Raw genomic sequence first — 19,353 nt, forward strand, 5'->3', positions numbered from 1 at the left:
AATCTTTATATGTAGATGATCTCGCTACTTATTGCTTCTCATTGCGGTTTTGCTTAAAAGAAAAAGAAAGAAGATATAGTCACCCTCGTTTGGTTCGAGTTGTGTAGCTGTTGTTTTGGGTTTTGAGGTTCTTTCCCCCTGTTTCATAAATAAATAAATAAATAAATAAAGAAGATATAAGTATATATAGATTCTAGAGAAGATTTGTACCTCAAAAGCAATATAGTCGGTCATATTGTTCACATTGCCATTACGTGGGTTACCATTTTGATGTGGACAAAACCTGACCACGTATTTGCTGTATTACAGCATGGCCAACCAACCTTTTTATTTTTATTTTATATTTTATAACAAAGTGAGATAACTTCATTTAAACAATAATGTCAGAGTACAAAAAAAAAGACTGGACTTTAGTAATGTAACAAGTGTGGTCTCATTAAAACCTTGCCTTTAAAAATCCCCAAATGGAGGAAAATTCGGTTAAGGAAAAAAAGTACCACTACATCACATCTAGTATAAAATTAAATTAAGAAAATAATTTATCATTGGCCAAAACATCATAAATCCATGAAGGACCATCCTTAAACCAAACTTGAAAGTCCTAAGACAAGAGCACCTGCTTAGCTAATAGATGAGCAACCTGGTTACACTCCCGATGAGCAAAGTGACAAGAAATATGAGCAAAATGATTAAAAAGACCCCTGACTTCATCCACTAAAGCACCCTCCACTGACCAACTTTGCTCATAATTAATATTAACTCTCAATCTTCTATCTTCTATCTTCTAGGAAGAATTATAAAAGGAAAATTCTACCAATATAAATTCCTTTTTTTTTTTTTTCCATTTAGCTGAACTTAAGTGTGGGAGGATCTACCACATTTTTTGTTATTTCCTAATAAAACTTGTGTTAGAGTTTGTAAACCTCTACAGAAGTTATCAATTGGTATTTGTTTAGCACTTTATTTGAAAAGGCACCAAGTTCGAATTCCAGTGGCGGATCCAGAAATTTTTTTAGCGGAGGTGCAAAATTGATTAAGTATGAAAAATGGTTTACGGAATAATCATTTTCTCAAGATAATTTTTGGCGGCTTTTATTCCTTACACATCAAATAAGAAAACTTGATTTTATGAGATTTTAGTATGAAGTATATATTGACTTAATGAGCCATCATTTTTAGTCTAAATCGTATTTTGCACTAAAACCGATTTTTCATATTTTGATTTGATAGGAATTTGGTTTTCTAGTATTTTTATTTGAATCCAAATGGGAGGTACTTCCTTATTTACATTGTAAACTTAAGTAAATGGAGTAATATAAAAATAAATTAAAGTAAAAGGCGCCTTAATGGATCCGCCTTTGTCGAATTCTACATCCTTATAAATAATAAAAAAGCTAATCATCCCACTAAAACTCAAGCAATTTTGTCTTTTGAGGTAAAAATATCAAATCTTCTACTTATATATATATATATATATATATATTTTCATCTATTCAAAATTGTTGAAGTTTAACAAGGGTTTAAGTTCAAGGTGCAAACATAGGCTTAGTCAAGTAGACTAGAATATATGTGCTCTCTACTTTGCACTAGAGTTCGGATCATGCTTCTCGTAGTTTAGATTAAATTAAAGTAGAATATCGTTAGTATATAAAAAATAAAAAAAATAAAAAAAAGGGTTTAAGTTTAGAGTTTGAGAATTTATTTTATTTTAAAAAAGAAAATTTAATCGAACCAAAAATGAAAGCAAAATTTCATTTATTTAACTTGTAATTTTACTGTAGTGTGTCCTGGAAAATGGGTGTGAACGCCAAGTGAGAGAAGATGATGAGAGTTTGAATAATTCTTTGCTAAGAAAAGCAACACACAACACAAGTTTTTCAAAACACAAAGCAAAAATCACAAAATAAAAACAAAAAGAGGCGGGAGAGCGTTACGAGGCACATAGCGTAGCGTGGAATCTTTTTGAAATCTCCCACTGGCGGCAACCAGTAACTTAGCAACACGTGTTGCTAAGCCTTACGTGTCAGTTCCTGAAGCCATGCCCTGACCACACACGGGAAAGCGGGCGGGTCGGATCACGCGGTGCTCTCTTTTGCTTTCCTACTCGTCTACACAAAACAACCCTTCATTTCAACAGTAATTACGAAACTGCCATTTAGTTTCAAAATCTGTTAAATTTCTAACTAACTAGCTTCTTACATAAATTACAAGATGAACATGACCTGATACATTTTGGTTCCCAAGTTACTATTTGAGTTTCAGATTCATATAAATAGATGATAAGAGAGTGCTGCTAACTATTTAGCAATATAAACCAACATTCTCTTCAAGTTTGGAGTTCTCTTGGCTACCAATTGTAGTTGCTTGCATTACTTACCAATTTGAAGAACAAAAAACAGGTACTTCTGTCTCTTAAACATTACAACAATTTCTATAAAATTTAGGATATATATATGAGAATTATGTAGCCATTGGACATCATTTGTTTTCTCCACATCAGTATTTCTTTTGTGGTTAAAAGTTTCACTCACTAAAATTAATTTTTAGATCAACTGATGAATAAGAATGAAGTCGTGAATCGCATAAGTTGTAAGAATATGATGAGATGAATGAGAATGAGATCAACTACTCCCTCTAATCAATCTAATTCCTGATTTTTTAAGCACTGGATTACGAATTTTATGTAGAACATAAGTAAGTTTTTATTCCTTATAATTAGACACACAATGAAAGTCGAGAATTAAAAAACTCATGTATCATGTCAAAAATAATATCTTGCAACCCTTTTCTTGATGAATAAATTTTTCAAATAAGATTCGAAAATATTTTTGGAAAAGTTCATGAAGCTCTCTATATATCTCTCTTTTGGGTTACAATTCTTGTTATTCAGAATCATTCAGAACCCACAAAAAGAAGAGTGGATAATTATGACATTTGAATTTGGTGGGGGAATGGGGATATCTTCTGTGTTGTGATACAGAGAGGGTATTTTGGTAATTTCACCAAGTGGGCCCTCAAACAGCTTTTACCCTCTGTAACAGTGCTGCAAAGCATCTCAAAATCTTCAAAGAAGTTACCTTTTGGTTGTTTTCCCATTTGAAACACTTGACTTGTGTTGCACTGCGTTTGCTTGCCATTATTACTACCAAAACAAGACTTTGGTATCAAGACTCTGCCACCCTTTTTAATAATTTCATTCATTTCTTGGTTTTGTCTTGTCGAAACAAAATCAAAGGTGGTTCCTTCACCTTGGTAACTGTTGCTTTGCGCGTTAAAACTGTGGAAGAGAGCCACAAAACACAGAGACACACAGAAATATAAGGCCTGAAGGGTTTTCGGGAAGGCACAGAGAGAGAGAGAGAGAGAAGGGACATTGCTTCCCGCGTTTTCCATGCCTATTTCACTCATTTCTCTCATTTCTCTCATGCGTGCAAGTTATTCCTAAAATCTAAAATCTAAAATCTAAAACCCAACCCATCTTATTTTCTTGGCCATTAAAACTTTTAATTCTCTTTAAACTTTTCTTCATTCCTCATTCACATTTCACCTCATCTCTCTCTCTCTCCTTGATTTGCTTCAGTTCCTTTTTTTAATCAAAACCCATCATCTATTTTAGCGATTTTATTTGTTTCTCTTCTCTATTTGCTCTCAAAGGTTCGAACGTTCTCTTTGTCTTGTTCTGGTGTTCTTGTTCGTTCTGGCCGGCTAGGTCGGTTTGGAAAAAGCTTAGCAATAAAGTTTGGTGCTTTCGATGCTTTTACATCATGATTTGTGATGGTGAAGTCTTAGAAGTTGATTTTCTTGTATAAAAAGTTGGAATTCATTGGTTTTGGTCAAGTGGGGTTGGTTCAAATCTGCAACTTCATTAATTAGTTTGGCAGCAAATCTGGGATTGAAGATTCCATTTTGGGGTGCAATTAATGGTTTTTGTTTGGAAATTAGCTCCTGCTTGACAAAAAGCCCATTTCTTGTCTTTGAGAATCGTAATTACAAGGGAAAGCAATTTGGCCAAGCTCTGAACTTTGATTTGTGGGTTTTTCTGTTTTCTCTTGTTTAGATCTGAATTGAAGCTATGGGAAGCCATATGAGCAAGAAGAGCTCTGAAACATCATCCTCTGCTATCAATCTCAACACCAATTTACAATACACAACTGATCAATTAAGCTCATATGAGGCAGCCTGCAAGGTTGATGCAGAATTGCAATCCTTTGATACCAATCTCCAAACCAGAACCAATCAAGTCATCAACACAATTGCAGCAGGAGTTGAAGTTCGAGCTCTCTCATTTGATTCATTGAAGGAAATCACAGAATGCCTGTTGGAGATGAACCAGGAGGTTGTGAAAGTTATCTTGGAGTGCAAGAAGGATATATGGAAAAATCAAGAATTGTTTGAGCTTGTAGAGGAGTACTTTGAAAACAGCTTGCAGACTTTAGATTTCTGTACTGCATTGGAGAAGTGTTTGAAGCGAGCTCGTGATAGCCAATTGCTCATTCTTGTTGCTCTTCAACAGTTTGAGGAGGAAACCGAAATGGGAGGCAGTCGATACACGAGGACTTTGGGCGAATTGAAGAATTTTAAGGCTATAGGTGATCCTTTTACTGAAGAGTTCTTCCAAATTTTTCAATCTGTTTACAGGCAACAAATACAAATGCTTGAGAAGTTGCAACTAAGAAAGAACAAGCTCGATAAGAAGCTCAAATACATCCACGCCTGGAGGAAGGTTTCGAGTATTATATTTGTTGCTACATTTGCTGCTGTGTTGATTTGTTCTGTTGTGGCAGCAGCCATGGCTGCTCCACCTGTTGCAGCAGCTCTGGCTGCTGCTAGTTCTATCCCTGTAGGCTCAATGGGGAAGTGGATTGACTCTTTGTGGAAAAACTATGAAAATGCTTTGAGGGGTCAAAAGGAAGTAATTAGCTCCATGCAAGTAGGGACTTACGTTGCCATAAAGGACTTGGACAACATTCGGGTTCTTATCGATCGATTGGAAGTTGAAATTGAGTCCCTCTTGCATAATGCAAGCTTTGCCATTGAGGAGGATGCAGTTACAGTTGCAATTGAGGAGATTAAAAAGAAGTTGGGAGTGTTTATGAAGAATGTAGAGGATTTGGGAGCTCAAGCTGATACCTGCAGCCGTGACATTCGAAGAGCAAGGACTGTGGTTCTGCAGAGGATCATAAAACATTCCAACAACTAGAAGACCGATGATCCTCAATATTTAACCTGTTGCTGTTTTGATGCTTGATGACATTTGAATTTGTGTAACTTTCTGTTTTTTTAATTATAATTATCATATTTTTTCATTCTTAGATTGTACCTTGGAATCCCAGACGATTGGATTGATGTATAAAAGAAATAATGTAAGATTATATAGCGTTTCACACTTTATCAATGTTTAGGCAAGAACTGACTTGAAGTAGTTCCCATTATGATTTTGTCTTCAATTCAATCATTATTTACTTGATCTGATGAAGTTTGGCTGGTCTGGTCTTTTGTTCCAAACAACCATTGGAGTTTCTCTGGTCTATTGTTCCATAAACTTCCATACCAGTGTGACCTCATGTATTTCAGAATGTGGTGCCTGGAAGATTAGAAGAAATTGCCACTCAGAGGTCTCTTTTCATGTTGATTGCTCATATAGCCATCTTTCTTCTGCTTAAATCATGCTTAATTGTTACAAGTTGAGACTTGAAACTTCCAAGTTCCAATATGGGGCTTTTCTGAGTCACGTGAGCGAGAGGTTATGCGTTCTCCTTTTATGGTTGGTTTTCCAAGTGCCTGTATAACTAAACTAACTGTATGTAGTTCTTTTGTATCCATGACTTTTTTCAGGTAATGAGGGAAACCCTCACGACTCATTCATTCCCGCCCAAAAACTTGCAAATCACATGTATCAGGTAAATTTAAGTATTTTTACATGGTCAAGTTCAAGGCAAATATAATCTGTTTGAGTTTACGGTCCAATGCTCACCTCTCTAAGCTACTTGTATGGGTTTGTATGCTCTCTAAGCTACCAAGTTATTATGTTATTTTCTTTTCCCTGCATACTTTTCTATACATATAACCACAATGAGTGCTCTATAGAATTCTCTTGTCCTAATCTTAATTGATAGTTAACTACTCTTACCTCAGCAAATATTTATAATCTGTAAGTAAGAAATCAGTTTAACAACAATCCCTGCTATAAAGAATTCTCATGTCCAAATCATGATGGTGACTACTTAACCTCAGCCAATAATTATAATTAATCTGTAATTCAGAAATAAGTTTACCAGAAAACCATTAATGAACATATGAGAAACTTGCACATGTGAAGTGCATATATTTTAAAATTGCATATTCCTGACTTCTGAACATATGATGTTGTAATCTAGAACAAAAATGAAAATAAAAGAGGGGAACCTGTCAGACAACCCTGCCACCATCCGAGCAAGAGAAGAGTGGCTGAGAACGATCCTCTACTAACTGGATGATCCAAGGACCATTAGATTATTGATCATGCCCTGATCACACGGTCCTGTTTTGCTGGCTTAGATCTATATTGAAGCTATGGAAGGCCATATGAGCAAGAAGAGCCCTGAAACATCTTCTGCTATCAATCTCGGTACCAATTTAAAAGACATAACTGATCAATTGGGCTCAGGTGAGGCAGCTTTCAAGATTGATTCAGGCTTGCATTCCTTTGATACCAATCATCATAGCTACTGCAGGAGGTTCAAGCTCCCTCACTTCGTTCCTTGAAGGAAGCCATAAAATGTCTATTGGAGATGAATCAGGAGGTTGTGAAAACTTGTCTTGGAATGCAAGAAAGACGTATGAAAAAAATCAGGAATTGTTTGAGCTTGTTGAAAAGTACCTAGAAAACAGCTAGCGGACCTTAGATTCCTGTACTGCACTGGAGAAATGTTTGAAGCGAGCTCGTGCCAGCCAATCGTTCATTCTTGTTTCTCTTCAACAATTTGTGGAGGAAACCGAAATAGGAGGCAATCGATACTCGAGGACTTTGGAGGAATTGAACAAGTTCAAGGAAATAGGTGATCCTTTTACTAAAGAGTACTTCCAAATTTTTCAATCTGTTTACATGCAACAAACACTAATGCTTGAGAAGTTGAAACTTCCGAAGAACAAGCTTGATAAGAAGCTCAAAAGCATCCATGCTTGGAGAAAGGTCTCTACTATGATATTTGTGGCTATAATTGCTGCTGTGTGGATTTGTTCAGCTGTTGCAGCAGCCATGGCAGGTCCACCTGTTGCAGCTGCTCTGGCTGCAGTCTATCCCTGTAGCCTCAATGGGGAAGTGGATTGACTCTTTTTTGAAAAACTAAGAAAATGCTGTGAAAGGTTTGCAATAGAGGAGATTAAAAAGAAGTTGCCTCAACATTGAACAAAACATAAAAAGAGGGGAAACCTGTCAGACAACCGTGTGACCACCACCAGCCAATCGTTCATTCTTGTTTCTCTTCAACAATTTGTGGAGGAAACCGAAATAGGAGGCAATCGATACTCGAGGACTTTGGAGGAATTGAACAAGTTCAAGGAAATAGGTGATCCTTTTACTAAAGAGTACTTCCAAATTTTTCAATCTGTTTACATGCAACAAACACTAATGCTTGAGAAGTTGAAACTTCCGAAGAACAAGCTTGATAAGAAGCTCAAAAGCATCCATGCTTGGAGAAAGGTCTCTACTATGATATTTGTGGCTATAATTGCTGCTGTGTGGATTTGTTCAGCTGTTGCAGCAGCCATGGCAGGTCCACCTGTTGCAGCTGCTCTGGCTGCAGTCTATCCCTGTAGCCTCAATGGGGAAGTGGATTGACTCTTTTTTGAAAAACTAAGAAAATGCTGTGAAAGGTTTGCAATAGAGGAGATTAAAAAGAAGTTGCCTCAACATTGAACAAAACATAAGAAGAGGGGAAACCTGTCAGACAACCGTGTGACCACCCCAGACAGAGAGGACTGACTGAGAACGATCCTCTACGGTCGTGATGATCACAAGGACCACCAGACTGTTAATCACGCTCTGATCACACGGTCATGATTCATCCACCAGGTTGGGATTCCTGTCTCCTTAGAAATCAAGGATACAGAGGTACGATTACTATAGAACAGATCCTGTCCAAGTAAGGTCGTGACCTCTCAGCGGTCTTCTGGGCATATGAAGCGCTTCGGATTTTCGTAAAATGCCGATGTGGGACTAATAACGAGACTTCTGTCCCTTTGATCTCCCTGGTCTTCTGTTCAATTTTTTAATGGTTGGGCCCCGGAAAAGTGGCTGAGAACGATCCTCTACTAACTGGAAGATCCAAGGACCATTAGATTATTAATCATGGCCTGATCACACGGTCCTGTTTTTGCTGGCTTAGATCTATATTGAAGCTATGGAAGGCCATATGAGCAAGAAGAGCCCTGAAACATAAGTTGCCATTAAGGACTTGGACAACATTTCGTGTTCATATTGACTGGTTGAAAGTTGACATTGAGTCCCTCTTGCACAGTGTTAGCTTTGCCATTGAGGAAGAAAGTGAAGGTATGCACTAGAGGAGATTAAAAAGAAGTTGGTAGTGGATATGAAGAATGTAGAGGATTTGGGAGCTCAAGCTGATACCTGCAGCGGTGATATTCGAAGAGCAAGAACTGTGTTTCTGCAATGATAAAAAAACAAAGTGAAAAAAAGAAGGGGAACCTGTCAGACAACCGTGTGACCACCCCAGACAGAAGATTGACTGAGAACGATCCTCTACGGTCATGATGATCACAAGGATCACCAGATTGTTAATGTTAGCTTTGCCATTGAGGAAGAAAGTGAAGGTATGCACTAGAGGAGATTAAAAAGAAGTTGGTAGTGGATATGAAGAATGTAGAGGATTTGGGAGCTCAAGCTGATACCTGCAGCGGTGATATTCGAAGAGCAAGAACTGTGTTTCTGCAATGATAAAAAAACAAAGTGAAAAAAAGAAGGGGAACCTGTCAGACAACCGTGTGACCACCCCAGACAGAAGATTGACTGAGAACGATCCTCTACGGTCATGATGATCACAAGGATCACCAGATTGTTAATCACGCTCTGATCACACGGTCATGGTTCATCCACCAGGTTGGGATTCCTGTCTCCTTAGAAATCAAGGATACAGAGGTACGATTACTATAGAACAGATCCTGTCCAAGTAAGGTCGTGACCTCTCGGCCATGCTCAAGCTATATAAAGCGCTTTGTTGCTCTCTAAATTGTCGATGTGGGATAAAAAAGGACTTTGTGTCTCTCTCTTTTAACGCGTGCAAGAAAGAAAACATAGCACGATGCTGGCCCAACAGCGCTCCACTAGCTCTCATGCATGCTCTCAATTCGGATGGTCTACCTGGACCACTCTAGTTTGAGGTTGTTTGGGAGTTTTGACTCAACTGTGTTTTTTCAGTTGTATGTTTTGTTCATCTATTTTTGAGGTTGAATGAAATTGAAGTGCTTTGATCCCCAAAAAAAAAAAAATCCAAGAAAGAAAAAATATTTACATTTTGATGAATGTTCAAAAACCTCTTTCCATAACTTTATTAATGCGTACATTTATACAGCAAAGCCATCATTATTCTGGAAGTTTTCTATAAGTTAAAATGTGATCGATTGTTCTGTGAAGTTTATATTTTTCAACTGCCCATTTAGCTTCTCGAAATCCATGGCCATACTCGTAAGAGGAATGCATATCCACCACATACTTGTACGTTTCAATTAGGTTTCTCTGAAACTGAGCATGCTCTGTAATCGCTGATGAGGTCTTGCGATCCTGGGCCTCCAACCACTCCAACCATTTTCGACCTATCACTTGGCACATTCCTTCTTCCACTTTTAGTTCCAGTTGGCCTGTTCTAATACCTATTTACGAAGACATGGCAAGGAAAAAAAAACCCAGTCATATTGCTTGGTTTTTAATTCGAGTCTTTTATATATTTAAAAAAAAAACCAAGAATATTAATTCCTCATATATGATTTAGGGTTTTGGATAACTTTTGGATTTGTATTATAAAGTCTTCGGTGTCATGGTCACACCGTCATATGGCTTCACCATTATACATGTGTATCTATATATATTAATACTATACTCTAAGGTCCAATACATAGAACAGTGTTATCCACTTGTATTATAATACATAAATTAGTAACATCACGTGACGGTGTAACGGTCTCACCTTATTAAAATTTGTCAAAATGAAGTGGATGTGATAAAACAAGTGTAGAAGACCCAAACGTATATTGTTTTACTAGCCTACTTTATCGTTCTTACTATAATTAAATACTTGTTGAGATAATCACCTCTTAGTCGAAACCATGCATGCATCATCTCATGAGCCAAGATTGCACCGGTCATAACCCTGCATGTTGATTTGAGTTCAAACTCGTAAACAAAATTCAAGTCTATAGAAGTTTAATGTAATTCATAAGAAACTTGAAGTGAAAATAAGGATTTTTGTAATTCATTAACAGTCGCAATTAAGAAAGGAAGGAAGGTTGAGAAGTACTTAGGCAAACCGAACGCAATTGCTATTCTTAAAGGGCTACCATAGGTAACATGCTGCTGTTTGGCTGTTATAATGCTATTCCCTCTCCTTGAAAAGCTTGTGACCTGCACATATATAGGTTTCTTTTATATTTTTGTGACAAAACAAAAAAGCAAGCGTAGATTAGGTCAATTGGTCAGGGTATTAAGTCTGTCCTCTTATAATCAAGTTCAGGTCTCCTTCCCTATTAGTTTAGACTATTGTTTATACAAGAAAGCCAAACTAAAAATAAAATGTCGTGATAACATTTCTTACGCTGATGAGAGGAGGTCCATAGCTCATAGTTTTCCCAAAAACGAGGGAATCTGGATGAGGAGGGTGGTCAATTAGGGTTTGCAAACCAGCTCCTCCTCTCCCAGAAAGTCTTGCCATCTCAAATTCATCCACCATGGAAACATGAAAGTCGTGCTTGCCAATTTGAATTTGTAGCCCATTGTTGAAGAATTCAAGGCATATATCCACAAGAGGTTCACATTGTTGGGTAGTAAAGATTGCCGTGGAATAGCATTCATCGCAAATAAGCCGACCATCACCAAGGTTTAGATATGTTACATATTTTGTCTGCACTAAACAAATGAATTAATTTCATTGTCCAATATGATTAAAAAAAAATTAAATTAATTTAAATAAGGGTATAATTGAATTTTTGTCAAAAAGTGGGTTCACAATGTAAACGACTTATCAAAAATAATTTTTTCTTTTAGATTGAGTAGTTTACTCTCACATTAAATCGAGAATATTTGAGAATATTTGGTATTTTTGTTGGCTTATTCTCACATTAAATTGAGAATTCAATTTACAAATGATAGAAAATTTTAAATGGTAGTCAAATTTGGACTTGATAAAGATGTTCAGCCCTTTTTTTTTTCATACTTTTAGAATTTCGACCACTCGAAGGGGCTCGATTACTGTTTGAGAGGGTCTTCGAGAGGGCTCGAGCAGTACTTGAGGAGCCTCAAGTGACTATATTTCTAAATATTGAGCAAAAGATGTTAAAAGTCTACGAAGTTTTGGTCATATAATCAACATTTTTAATTTAAAATGTAGGTATTATGGAATCTTTGATTTGGTTTATGCTGTACCAAAATTTATATTAATTAGTCCCTTAATTTGCATTTAGAATAAAAGGTGATGATTTGGCAAACCTTGAGCCTCCTGCAGCTACAGCATTCCGGAGTCCCGTCTTGTAGATGAGCAGGACAAACTTTTTGGTTCCATATTTCAGAGCATACGGGAATTTGATCAGGTGGATGAGTGCTCTTGATCTGTTGAAACTATTTTTCAGATGAAGGACATAGAACAATCGCTAATTAAGGTAATTAAATGTAAAGAATGGTTTACATTTCTTAGATTTCATTTGCATGTTAATTCAGCCTGGATTATTAATATCCCGCCTTAATATTCAGCTATAAATCATATAACTAATAAGTTGAAATAACATATAACAGCTATTTCAATTGTTTTTTTTTTGTCAGACTGTTTGACAAGATAAGATGTTTATGTAATTAGAGTATGAATCTGGACCATTGATCAAGTTAATTTAGTCCAAAATTTAAGGCTGAGATTCAATGTGACAAGAGAAGATTACCGTTTCATAGATTAATCCCGCCATAATATTTTACGAAAAGGGTCATTTTAGTTACTTACTATTGCATCACAAACGTCACAAACCCTTTGCTTCTGACGACTAGAGCTGGAACAAGATAAAGAAAATAATGTCAATCTTATGTGAAGATCTAAAGCTCTGTTAATTCAAGTCTAGAGTCTATATTTTAAATTAAGGAAAATTAAGGACGGTTTAGAATTTGTAATATACAAATAAGATGGGTCTGTGAGTAATTAACATCTCAAGTTTCTTGGCTGCATTTACCTGCTGGCTCCTGGAGATCTAAGGCTTGCCTTAATAGCTTCAGCAAGGTCTCTGTCCTCATCGTAAGAAGGTTCATTCTCTGAATAAAAAATAATAATAATAATACATGTGTAAGTTTTATATTTAACTACTAACAACTTAAGAAGTGTTTCACTAAAATCATACAAACATTAAAATATCCCTTTTCACTGGGATAATTATTATTTTTTCTTGTTGGGTTGGGTTGAGCCAACTTTTGAACTTAAGTATCTGGTTTTGGACTCAAATTTTTTCTTTCTTGAACCAACTCTGTAGGTTTGGTGCAAGAGCTGAGCCCAAAATCAATCCAATTCAACTTCTTAAAGACTTTTTATTTTATTTTTAAAAATAAGCGATACTCTAAACTACGAAAAGGGGGGTTTCTCACACACAAACAATCACGATGTCAATGGAGTTCGACCCTGACACCAGTAATGTACAAGTCAAAATCATTTTCCACTGGACTAGACCCTGTTGGCCCTGCAAAAGACTTTAATTCTTTTACTACAATTATTCAAAGGAGAGGACGGCAAGCATCAAACCTTTTACCATGAAAATGGGGTGAAAAAATGGGTAAAATGCTAGCCAGATCATAGAGGTTAAAATATTTAATCATTTGAGCCAAAAAAAGCCCCACATAGAGGTAACCTATTTTGTATACCAATTGATCAATTGAAAAACATGAACTGTTAATCGTTGCTTCGGGAAAAAAATTGTTTGTCGGGTAAGGGATATTACGCAGACTCACCGTTTTTATTTTTCCCTTTTCCACATAGATCCAAGAGAGAAAGCCGCATGGCACGCTCTATATCATCAATTTCATGTTGAGACATTGTATCCTGTATTTTCTCCAATATAAAATGTTAATGGAGACACATAAAATATATAAAATCATGAGAAGGGAGTAAAGGAAAAGAAATTTATAGAATACTCGTGCAGAGGCGTACATGTAGGTTTTTTTAACCAATGCAGGTGATGATTCGAACTTCAGACTTTTTTCAATAACCATGTAGGCTTATATGTAGGTTAGATTAGGGAAAATAAGCATGTTGAATTATTCATGAAGAGTTAAGAAAACAAAGAGTGAAAATCCACGTCATAAAGAGGCAAAATTCCCAATCATGCACAAATATTCACACTTTCAGGTTTGCGTGCTACTTATTCAAAATAGGAATTTGCTACTCATTAAGCAATGAGTGTGGACATTTAATCCTTCATAATTTCATGATTATAATCTATAATGGGACAATATACTTTGCAGAGTAAATCACCCTTTTATATACAATTTTTAAATCGAATCGGAACGTTGCCGTGGTGGAATTTAACAGTAATGCATCCAATATGAAAAGTGAAGGAAATTACTTCTGGCATTCTAAAACTGTAGAATCATCTGTTTCAAGGACTCTCCTCAATTATGAAATTTTTGTTGTGTATGTATGGGATTGAGACCCACTTAAGAATTACAATCATTAAAGCTCAAACCTAGAACCTGTTGACACTCCCCGAGTACTAAGATGATTTGCACTTAAACCAAGCTTTCACAAGGCTAACAAGTGGCAACGGTCGAATATTGAAAATGGTTGCGGCCGTGAGATACGCACATACCAAAGATACATATATTTTAAACCAGATGGACGAGAAAATGGTTAAGTAAGCGCATGTTCCGGTCAAGACAATTACTGCTACAAGATTTACAAGGCACCTCAAAGTAGAAAGGTCACCTTCTGATCCTTCATGGGGAAAATGGCCTTGCGAATCAAAATCGGAAAGCAACTGGTCCTTGAGATGAAATCTGTTCATTAACCAAGTTGTAACCTCGTCTTCAGATGTTGGAATATTGTCTAGGGGGATACGCTGGACGTGCATATGAACTTCAGAAGGGTTCACACCAGAGGCATTGTCAAAGAAAGTTGGGCAGCTAGGCTTGTAGCCAATAGTCACATCATAAACTGAAGTAAACAGAAAGACCAAATACTGTGTAAGATGACGAGTAAAAAATAACACAATCATCTGAAAGACGTGGTTAGAATATCAAACCGCCTCAATTCTATATGGTCCTAAAACCCTTCATTTTCAAGTGAAAATGTTAAACTACTTCTTACTTGACCAAAAATAAACAAAATGAAAGGGAAACCAAAATGGTTGACATATAAATTTTTGAGTAATCAAAGGCAAACACAGAGCAATGAAGCAGCAAATCCAGCAACTCAAGCATTCCAAGCACAGATGTTGCTCCCTATTTCAATTACAAATAATATTCAAACACAAAACCATGAAGAAATTGCAAAAGAGGAGCACAATATTCAATAAATTTGATCAGAAGTAATCGTGATGGAAAAAGTAGAAGGGACAAGTTAGATACATTGACAGCTGAAGCACAATAAGGATGCTCAACGCTATCTAATCCAAAGGTTTAATCCAACAAAGCCATCGCCTTGAAACAAGTGCTAACAATAAGAATGTGTGGTGGTGTCACAATTTATACAAATAATCTTCCTACAAAAGAAACAGATTAGCATTGGATTTGTATAAGGCCCCTATACGAAGAAACATTCAAAGCTAAAGTTGAACTCATTTGGAAAGAAGACAAGCTAGTTCATATATTATCAAATTCTTGTTAATAAATCCAACAAATTGTAATCGACAAGATTGGCATCGTTCAGATATTCTACAGCACTGGTAAGAATTTCAGAATTCTTCCTCTGCACAGACCGACAAAAAAATCCAGATATTTAAATACTTGCTTAGGTCTTTACATTAATAAGAAAGCAAGGCCCTAAATGAATAACTAAGTACTGACATTTGAAGTGCCGAGTTCAGAATTTCTACAAACAGTCAAAATCCATTTGAGCCTACAAGCTTATGCGAGCAATGCAAGGTTTGGTTTCATCCTGAAAGTCAAAGGCTTATTCTTTGAATACATTAGCAACGGAAACCAGAACAAAAAAAAATCTGAAACAGAGGCAGAAACTTTTATAAGTCGGATAAAACTGAACCAAAACTTTGATATTTCATTGGGAACTATTGCCCATAAGTCAAATAATTAATATTGTTAGATGAAGATCAGCCAATTTGCAAAGGTAGAGCCAATTCAAGACAATTCAGTCACCACGCAAGAAAGGATGTTTTGCATTTCAAATTGTAAAGAAAAAAGCGGAACTTGTTCAAATAAAGAGTAAACCTCCAAAATAACAGGTAAATAAGGCAACCTGCATCCAAAGATCCCCTCAATTCTTCTAAACAGGCACTGAAACCCTTTGTTTTTGGAAGCAAGACATGCTTTAGAACTGGTAAGCCATTTTCAGCAGCATATTTCTGACTACGTATGCACTTCTGCTCACTGCATAAAATAGTCAGGGGAAGAAATGATTCAATACATTATTAGGATAAAAAGTGTTAGACGAGAACCAATATATACAAAATGAAGGTGATATTGCATACCCTTAGATTAGACCAACTCTACAATAAAAATTGAAAGCAACAACAGTTCAAGAAATTACGTGAAATCTGTTCCTTCTGGGAAAAGTGCAAGCCAGAGGGAATCTTGGGGATCCTTCAGACTTGAAAGCATTCGGCGCATGTTTAATTCATCGACCTCCCACTTCCTCTCCACAGAGATGAACTCCAATATGTGAAATGACCAACCAAATAAAGGCAGTTTCATTAAACTGCTTTTAAGGATATACTTTATGTATCCCTGGCGTCCCTTTCGCAATGCCAAGTCCCACAAGTACATCCAGTCAACCTCAGTTCTATGGTTTGAAATAAGTAAAATGCGTTCACCGTCAGGAACAGTTTCTCCAGAAAATATAACTTTTGTCTTGTTTATCTTTTCAAAAAGAAAAGGCCACAAAGCTAGCCAAGCACCAAAGAAGAAGGAAGTTACTCTTCTACTGTAATGTATGCTGAAAAGTCTAATTATAACAGCACCCAAAAAGCCAAAATACACTAACATCATAAATGCAGTCGAAACAAGTATAAGTAAGCACACAACACCTCTAATTGCTCTAAGTGGAGTTAAAGGAAGGTGCTTCATTGCATCATTCGAAGGTTTTTGAACTTCCATGTGTACTCAAACAATCAAATCCAATCACAACTCTTAAATGGGAGTTGCACTTCTTCCCTTATGTACCCACTTACAGTGATCCTAATGGGATGATGAGGTCCCAACCCCAAAAGGTCACTATTGCAATAAATTAAGCGGATGTGAAGAAGCTCCTACGCTCCTAGGCTCCTAGCAGAATATTGAAGGCATTATGTTCTTGGCTTCAAGAAATGACTCCTACGGAATCTAGTAGCCACGTTGACCATTAGCAACTACCTTCGGATAGGCTGCACAAGGAAAGTCAGGAAGGTACTCAGCAATGTATGTTTTATGGAACAAAAAAATTAGTGTAGTGAGGGATGAAACATTGTTAAATGCAGTATGCAAAGGTAACAGTTGGCAGGGAAAAAAAAGTACCCTCAGAAATTCCATTGCATATAATAGCAGAGAGGAAAAGACAGTTTTCAAGATGGCATAACAGTTATAATTGGTAAAATCAATATTTCACTACCAGGTAAAAGCTGAACAAATAGCTAAGTCCTGCATAAGGCATCCAACATGATTGGTATGATGAGGTAAAGCATGCCTCGGAAAAAAGGTCGAAACTGTCGAGCCAGGTCTTGAAAGTGGGTAGGCTATTCACAGTTTACCTTTCCGGGCAAACTTCTATTTGCAGTTCAACCATTCATGTGGACATAATGATAAAACTAAGGACAACTCCACACCTCTGACTTTTTGCTCATTAGTTCTACCATTTGCCAGATTAGAATCAGGATCAGGTCATAAGAGAAAAATTAATTAACTCAGATGGAAAATCATTGCTTCCAAGTAAGTGAGCAGAGCTCATCATTCATCATACAAACCTGATTTGTCGATCTAATTACTTTCCAAGTAACTCAAGTCTAAATCTATGCCAAAAATCAAGTGAACACTCAACGCTGAGCATAAGCATGACTTCAAAACCTCATAAACAAAAATCAATAGATCCAAAACTGACTTCTTCTACCAAATCTGTTCTGACTCTTCTCAAACAGAAATGGAAATGAGAGTTTCACCAAAACTACCGTACCGTAACTCGTTTGGTTGCAGAGAAAACCGAGGAAAATCCAATGAATATCATTTCACTGTTGATTAGATTTCCAAAATGAAGTGACAGATGAAAAACCACAAGCGCAGACAGCTTAGCGTTTCAGAGCAACTAGGAAATGAGATCGAGCAGTTTTCCGAGAATATTTAAAACTTTCTCGGAGTTTCTAGGCAACCAAACGGCACTCTATAAACATAAAATAATGTAAAAATCAGAGACTAGGGGTGATTGTTGTACCTGGTTGCGGTAGGCCACAGCTCCTGGAATCCGGTTTCGTAGATATCTTGTGGGAGCTGCGAGAGGGAGGAGACTAGTTGAGACTGTGAGTGTCGAAGGGGATAGGAAAAGAGGCTCATAAGTTTCTTAAATTACGGAATCTGCCACGAGCCTCGTGCTGCCGACTTCAGATCCTCTGGCCCCAATTTCTCTGTACCCTCCCTGTCTCCTAGCTAACACCTGGACACTTTTAACTCTAGCTTAACACTGTTAAGTATATATAAAAAAAAAAAAAAAAAAGCAGAAAATTAGAGAAGGAAGAGTTCGAGCAGTAAATCAATCAGCCAAGACTCCCCTCCTCCGCCTCCGCCGCCTCCTCCTATCTCTCTCTGTCTCCCACCATATATAGTCCAAAGTTGGAATAATTTGGGGATAAGCTTCCTGGGAAATTCAATTGATTTGGGGTTCTAGAAGCCTCCTCTTCAGTGATGCAGAAAACTATATACCCAGCCAAAAGTATATAGTTTTCTTCGGATTGGGTTGAGTCAATCTTGGATGACTCCGGTTGTCTGGGTTGTTTGGGAGGTGGAGAAAACGAACCGTGAAGAACAGGAAGAGCGATGAACAACAAAAAAGGAGAGAGAACAGTGAGGGGAGACGGGTGTGCAGTTGATGGGTTTAGTTTTTCTTTTTCTTTTCCTTTCTTCTAGGTTCTAACGTGTTTTAAGAGAAATAATGTCGAGAAAGGGGAGGTGTGGGTGGTGACGGTAGAGGAAGGGAATGGTGGGGATGAAGAAACCATGGCTAACCTGCCATGGCACAGGGTGAAGGAAGACGATGAAGAATGAAAGGGTGTATTTTTTCTTTTTCAACTTTTGAATAAAATGTTCACCCAAAAATAAACTTTTGAATAAAATGATTTAATAAATTAAAGGAAGAGAGAGATAGTTCACCAATTAAATGTATTTGTGTTTTCAAAGGGTAATGTGATGCTTATTATATTTTTATACCATATTGTTTATTGCTTTTTTAATGGAGGTAGAACTCATCAATATAATAGAGCCCACCTCTATTAGAGACGTGTTACACAATATGGTATAGAAATGTGGTAAGTCAAATATTTTCCTTTCAATAAAAGAAATACATTATTTTTAAATGCTGATTAATTTTCAACCGTTTGATGATGGTTCATCCAAAAGTTAAAAATGTATGTCAAATTATGTGGTTTTTGGTGTATCTTCCAATTCTGGAGAAATTATACAATGATACCGTATCACCACATTAGCTGGTGATACTTCCATTCAAAATATGTTACGTATCATTTTTTTAAATAATTAAAGTTTTTTTTACAGCTGGACTTTAAATATGTTTTTATCTCTAAAATAAAATTGAGAAAATAAGAATATCCAAAAGACTAGATTTTTTCTAACTGGGTTTAAGTGATGGATACTCCTGACATGCTTAGAATATATAATATTGGTTTTGTTTACTGCTCCCATGGTTTAAGAGATCTTGCAGATTTTTATGGAGAGAGAGAGGAGAGAAGAGAGGGGGGGGGGGGGGGGGG

General features: G+C 36.7%; 3 protein-coding genes and 1 pseudogene across 6 annotated transcripts; 2 read left to right on the top strand and 2 right to left on the bottom strand.

Moving 5' to 3' along the window:
- Positions 2,316-5,467, top strand: LOC18766906 (UPF0496 protein At4g34320). Of its 3 annotated transcripts, none has more exons than XM_007201009.2 (2): positions 2,316-2,399; positions 4,058-5,467. In XM_007201009.2, exon 2 carries the CDS (start codon positions 4,073-4,075, stop codon positions 5,198-5,200), a length of 1,128 nt encoding a protein of 375 aa, XP_007201071.1. In that variant the 5' UTR covers positions 2,316-2,399; positions 4,058-4,072; the 3' UTR covers positions 5,201-5,467. The 3 variants fall into 3 exon arrangements, with proteins under 3 accessions (XP_007201071.1, XP_020425126.1, XP_020425125.1); XM_020569537.1 differs by lacking the exon at positions 2,316-2,399 and having other exon boundaries at positions 3,319-4,775; positions 4,824-5,467; XM_020569536.1 differs by lacking the exon at positions 2,316-2,399 and having other exon boundaries at positions 3,319-4,772; positions 4,821-5,467.
- On the top strand, positions 6,357-9,053 carry LOC18767557 (annotated as a pseudogene).
- Positions 9,480-13,271, bottom strand: LOC18768380 (protein DA1). The gene is made up of 8 exons (XM_020571025.1): positions 13,187-13,271; positions 12,421-12,499; positions 12,198-12,243; positions 11,696-11,824; positions 10,806-11,111; positions 10,512-10,615; positions 10,306-10,364; positions 9,480-9,867 (listed from the first exon to the last, which is right to left on the bottom strand). Exons 1-8 carry the CDS (start codon positions 13,269-13,271, stop codon positions 9,581-9,583), a joined length of 1,095 nt encoding a protein of 364 aa, XP_020426614.1. The 3' UTR covers positions 9,480-9,580.
- LOC18766882 (probable 1-acyl-sn-glycerol-3-phosphate acyltransferase 5) lies at positions 13,781-18,724 on the bottom strand. 2 transcript variants are annotated; one of them, XM_007200993.2, is made up of 5 exons: positions 17,808-18,723; positions 16,435-16,770; positions 15,939-16,293; positions 15,648-15,778; positions 13,781-14,387 (listed from the first exon to the last, which is right to left on the bottom strand). In XM_007200993.2, exons 2-5 carry the CDS (start codon positions 16,502-16,504, stop codon positions 13,948-13,950), a joined length of 996 nt encoding a protein of 331 aa, XP_007201055.1. In that variant the 5' UTR covers positions 16,505-16,770; positions 17,808-18,723; the 3' UTR covers positions 13,781-13,947. The 2 variants fall into 2 exon arrangements, with proteins under 2 accessions (XP_007201055.1, XP_007201056.1); XM_007200994.2 differs by having other exon boundaries at positions 15,939-16,770; positions 17,808-18,724.

This window comes from Prunus persica, chromosome G8 (assembly GCF_000346465.2).
Source record: "Prunus persica cultivar Lovell chromosome G8, Prunus_persica_NCBIv2, whole genome shotgun sequence".
In the NCBI taxonomy this organism is placed as follows: Eukaryota; Viridiplantae; Streptophyta; class Magnoliopsida; order Rosales; family Rosaceae; genus Prunus; species Prunus persica.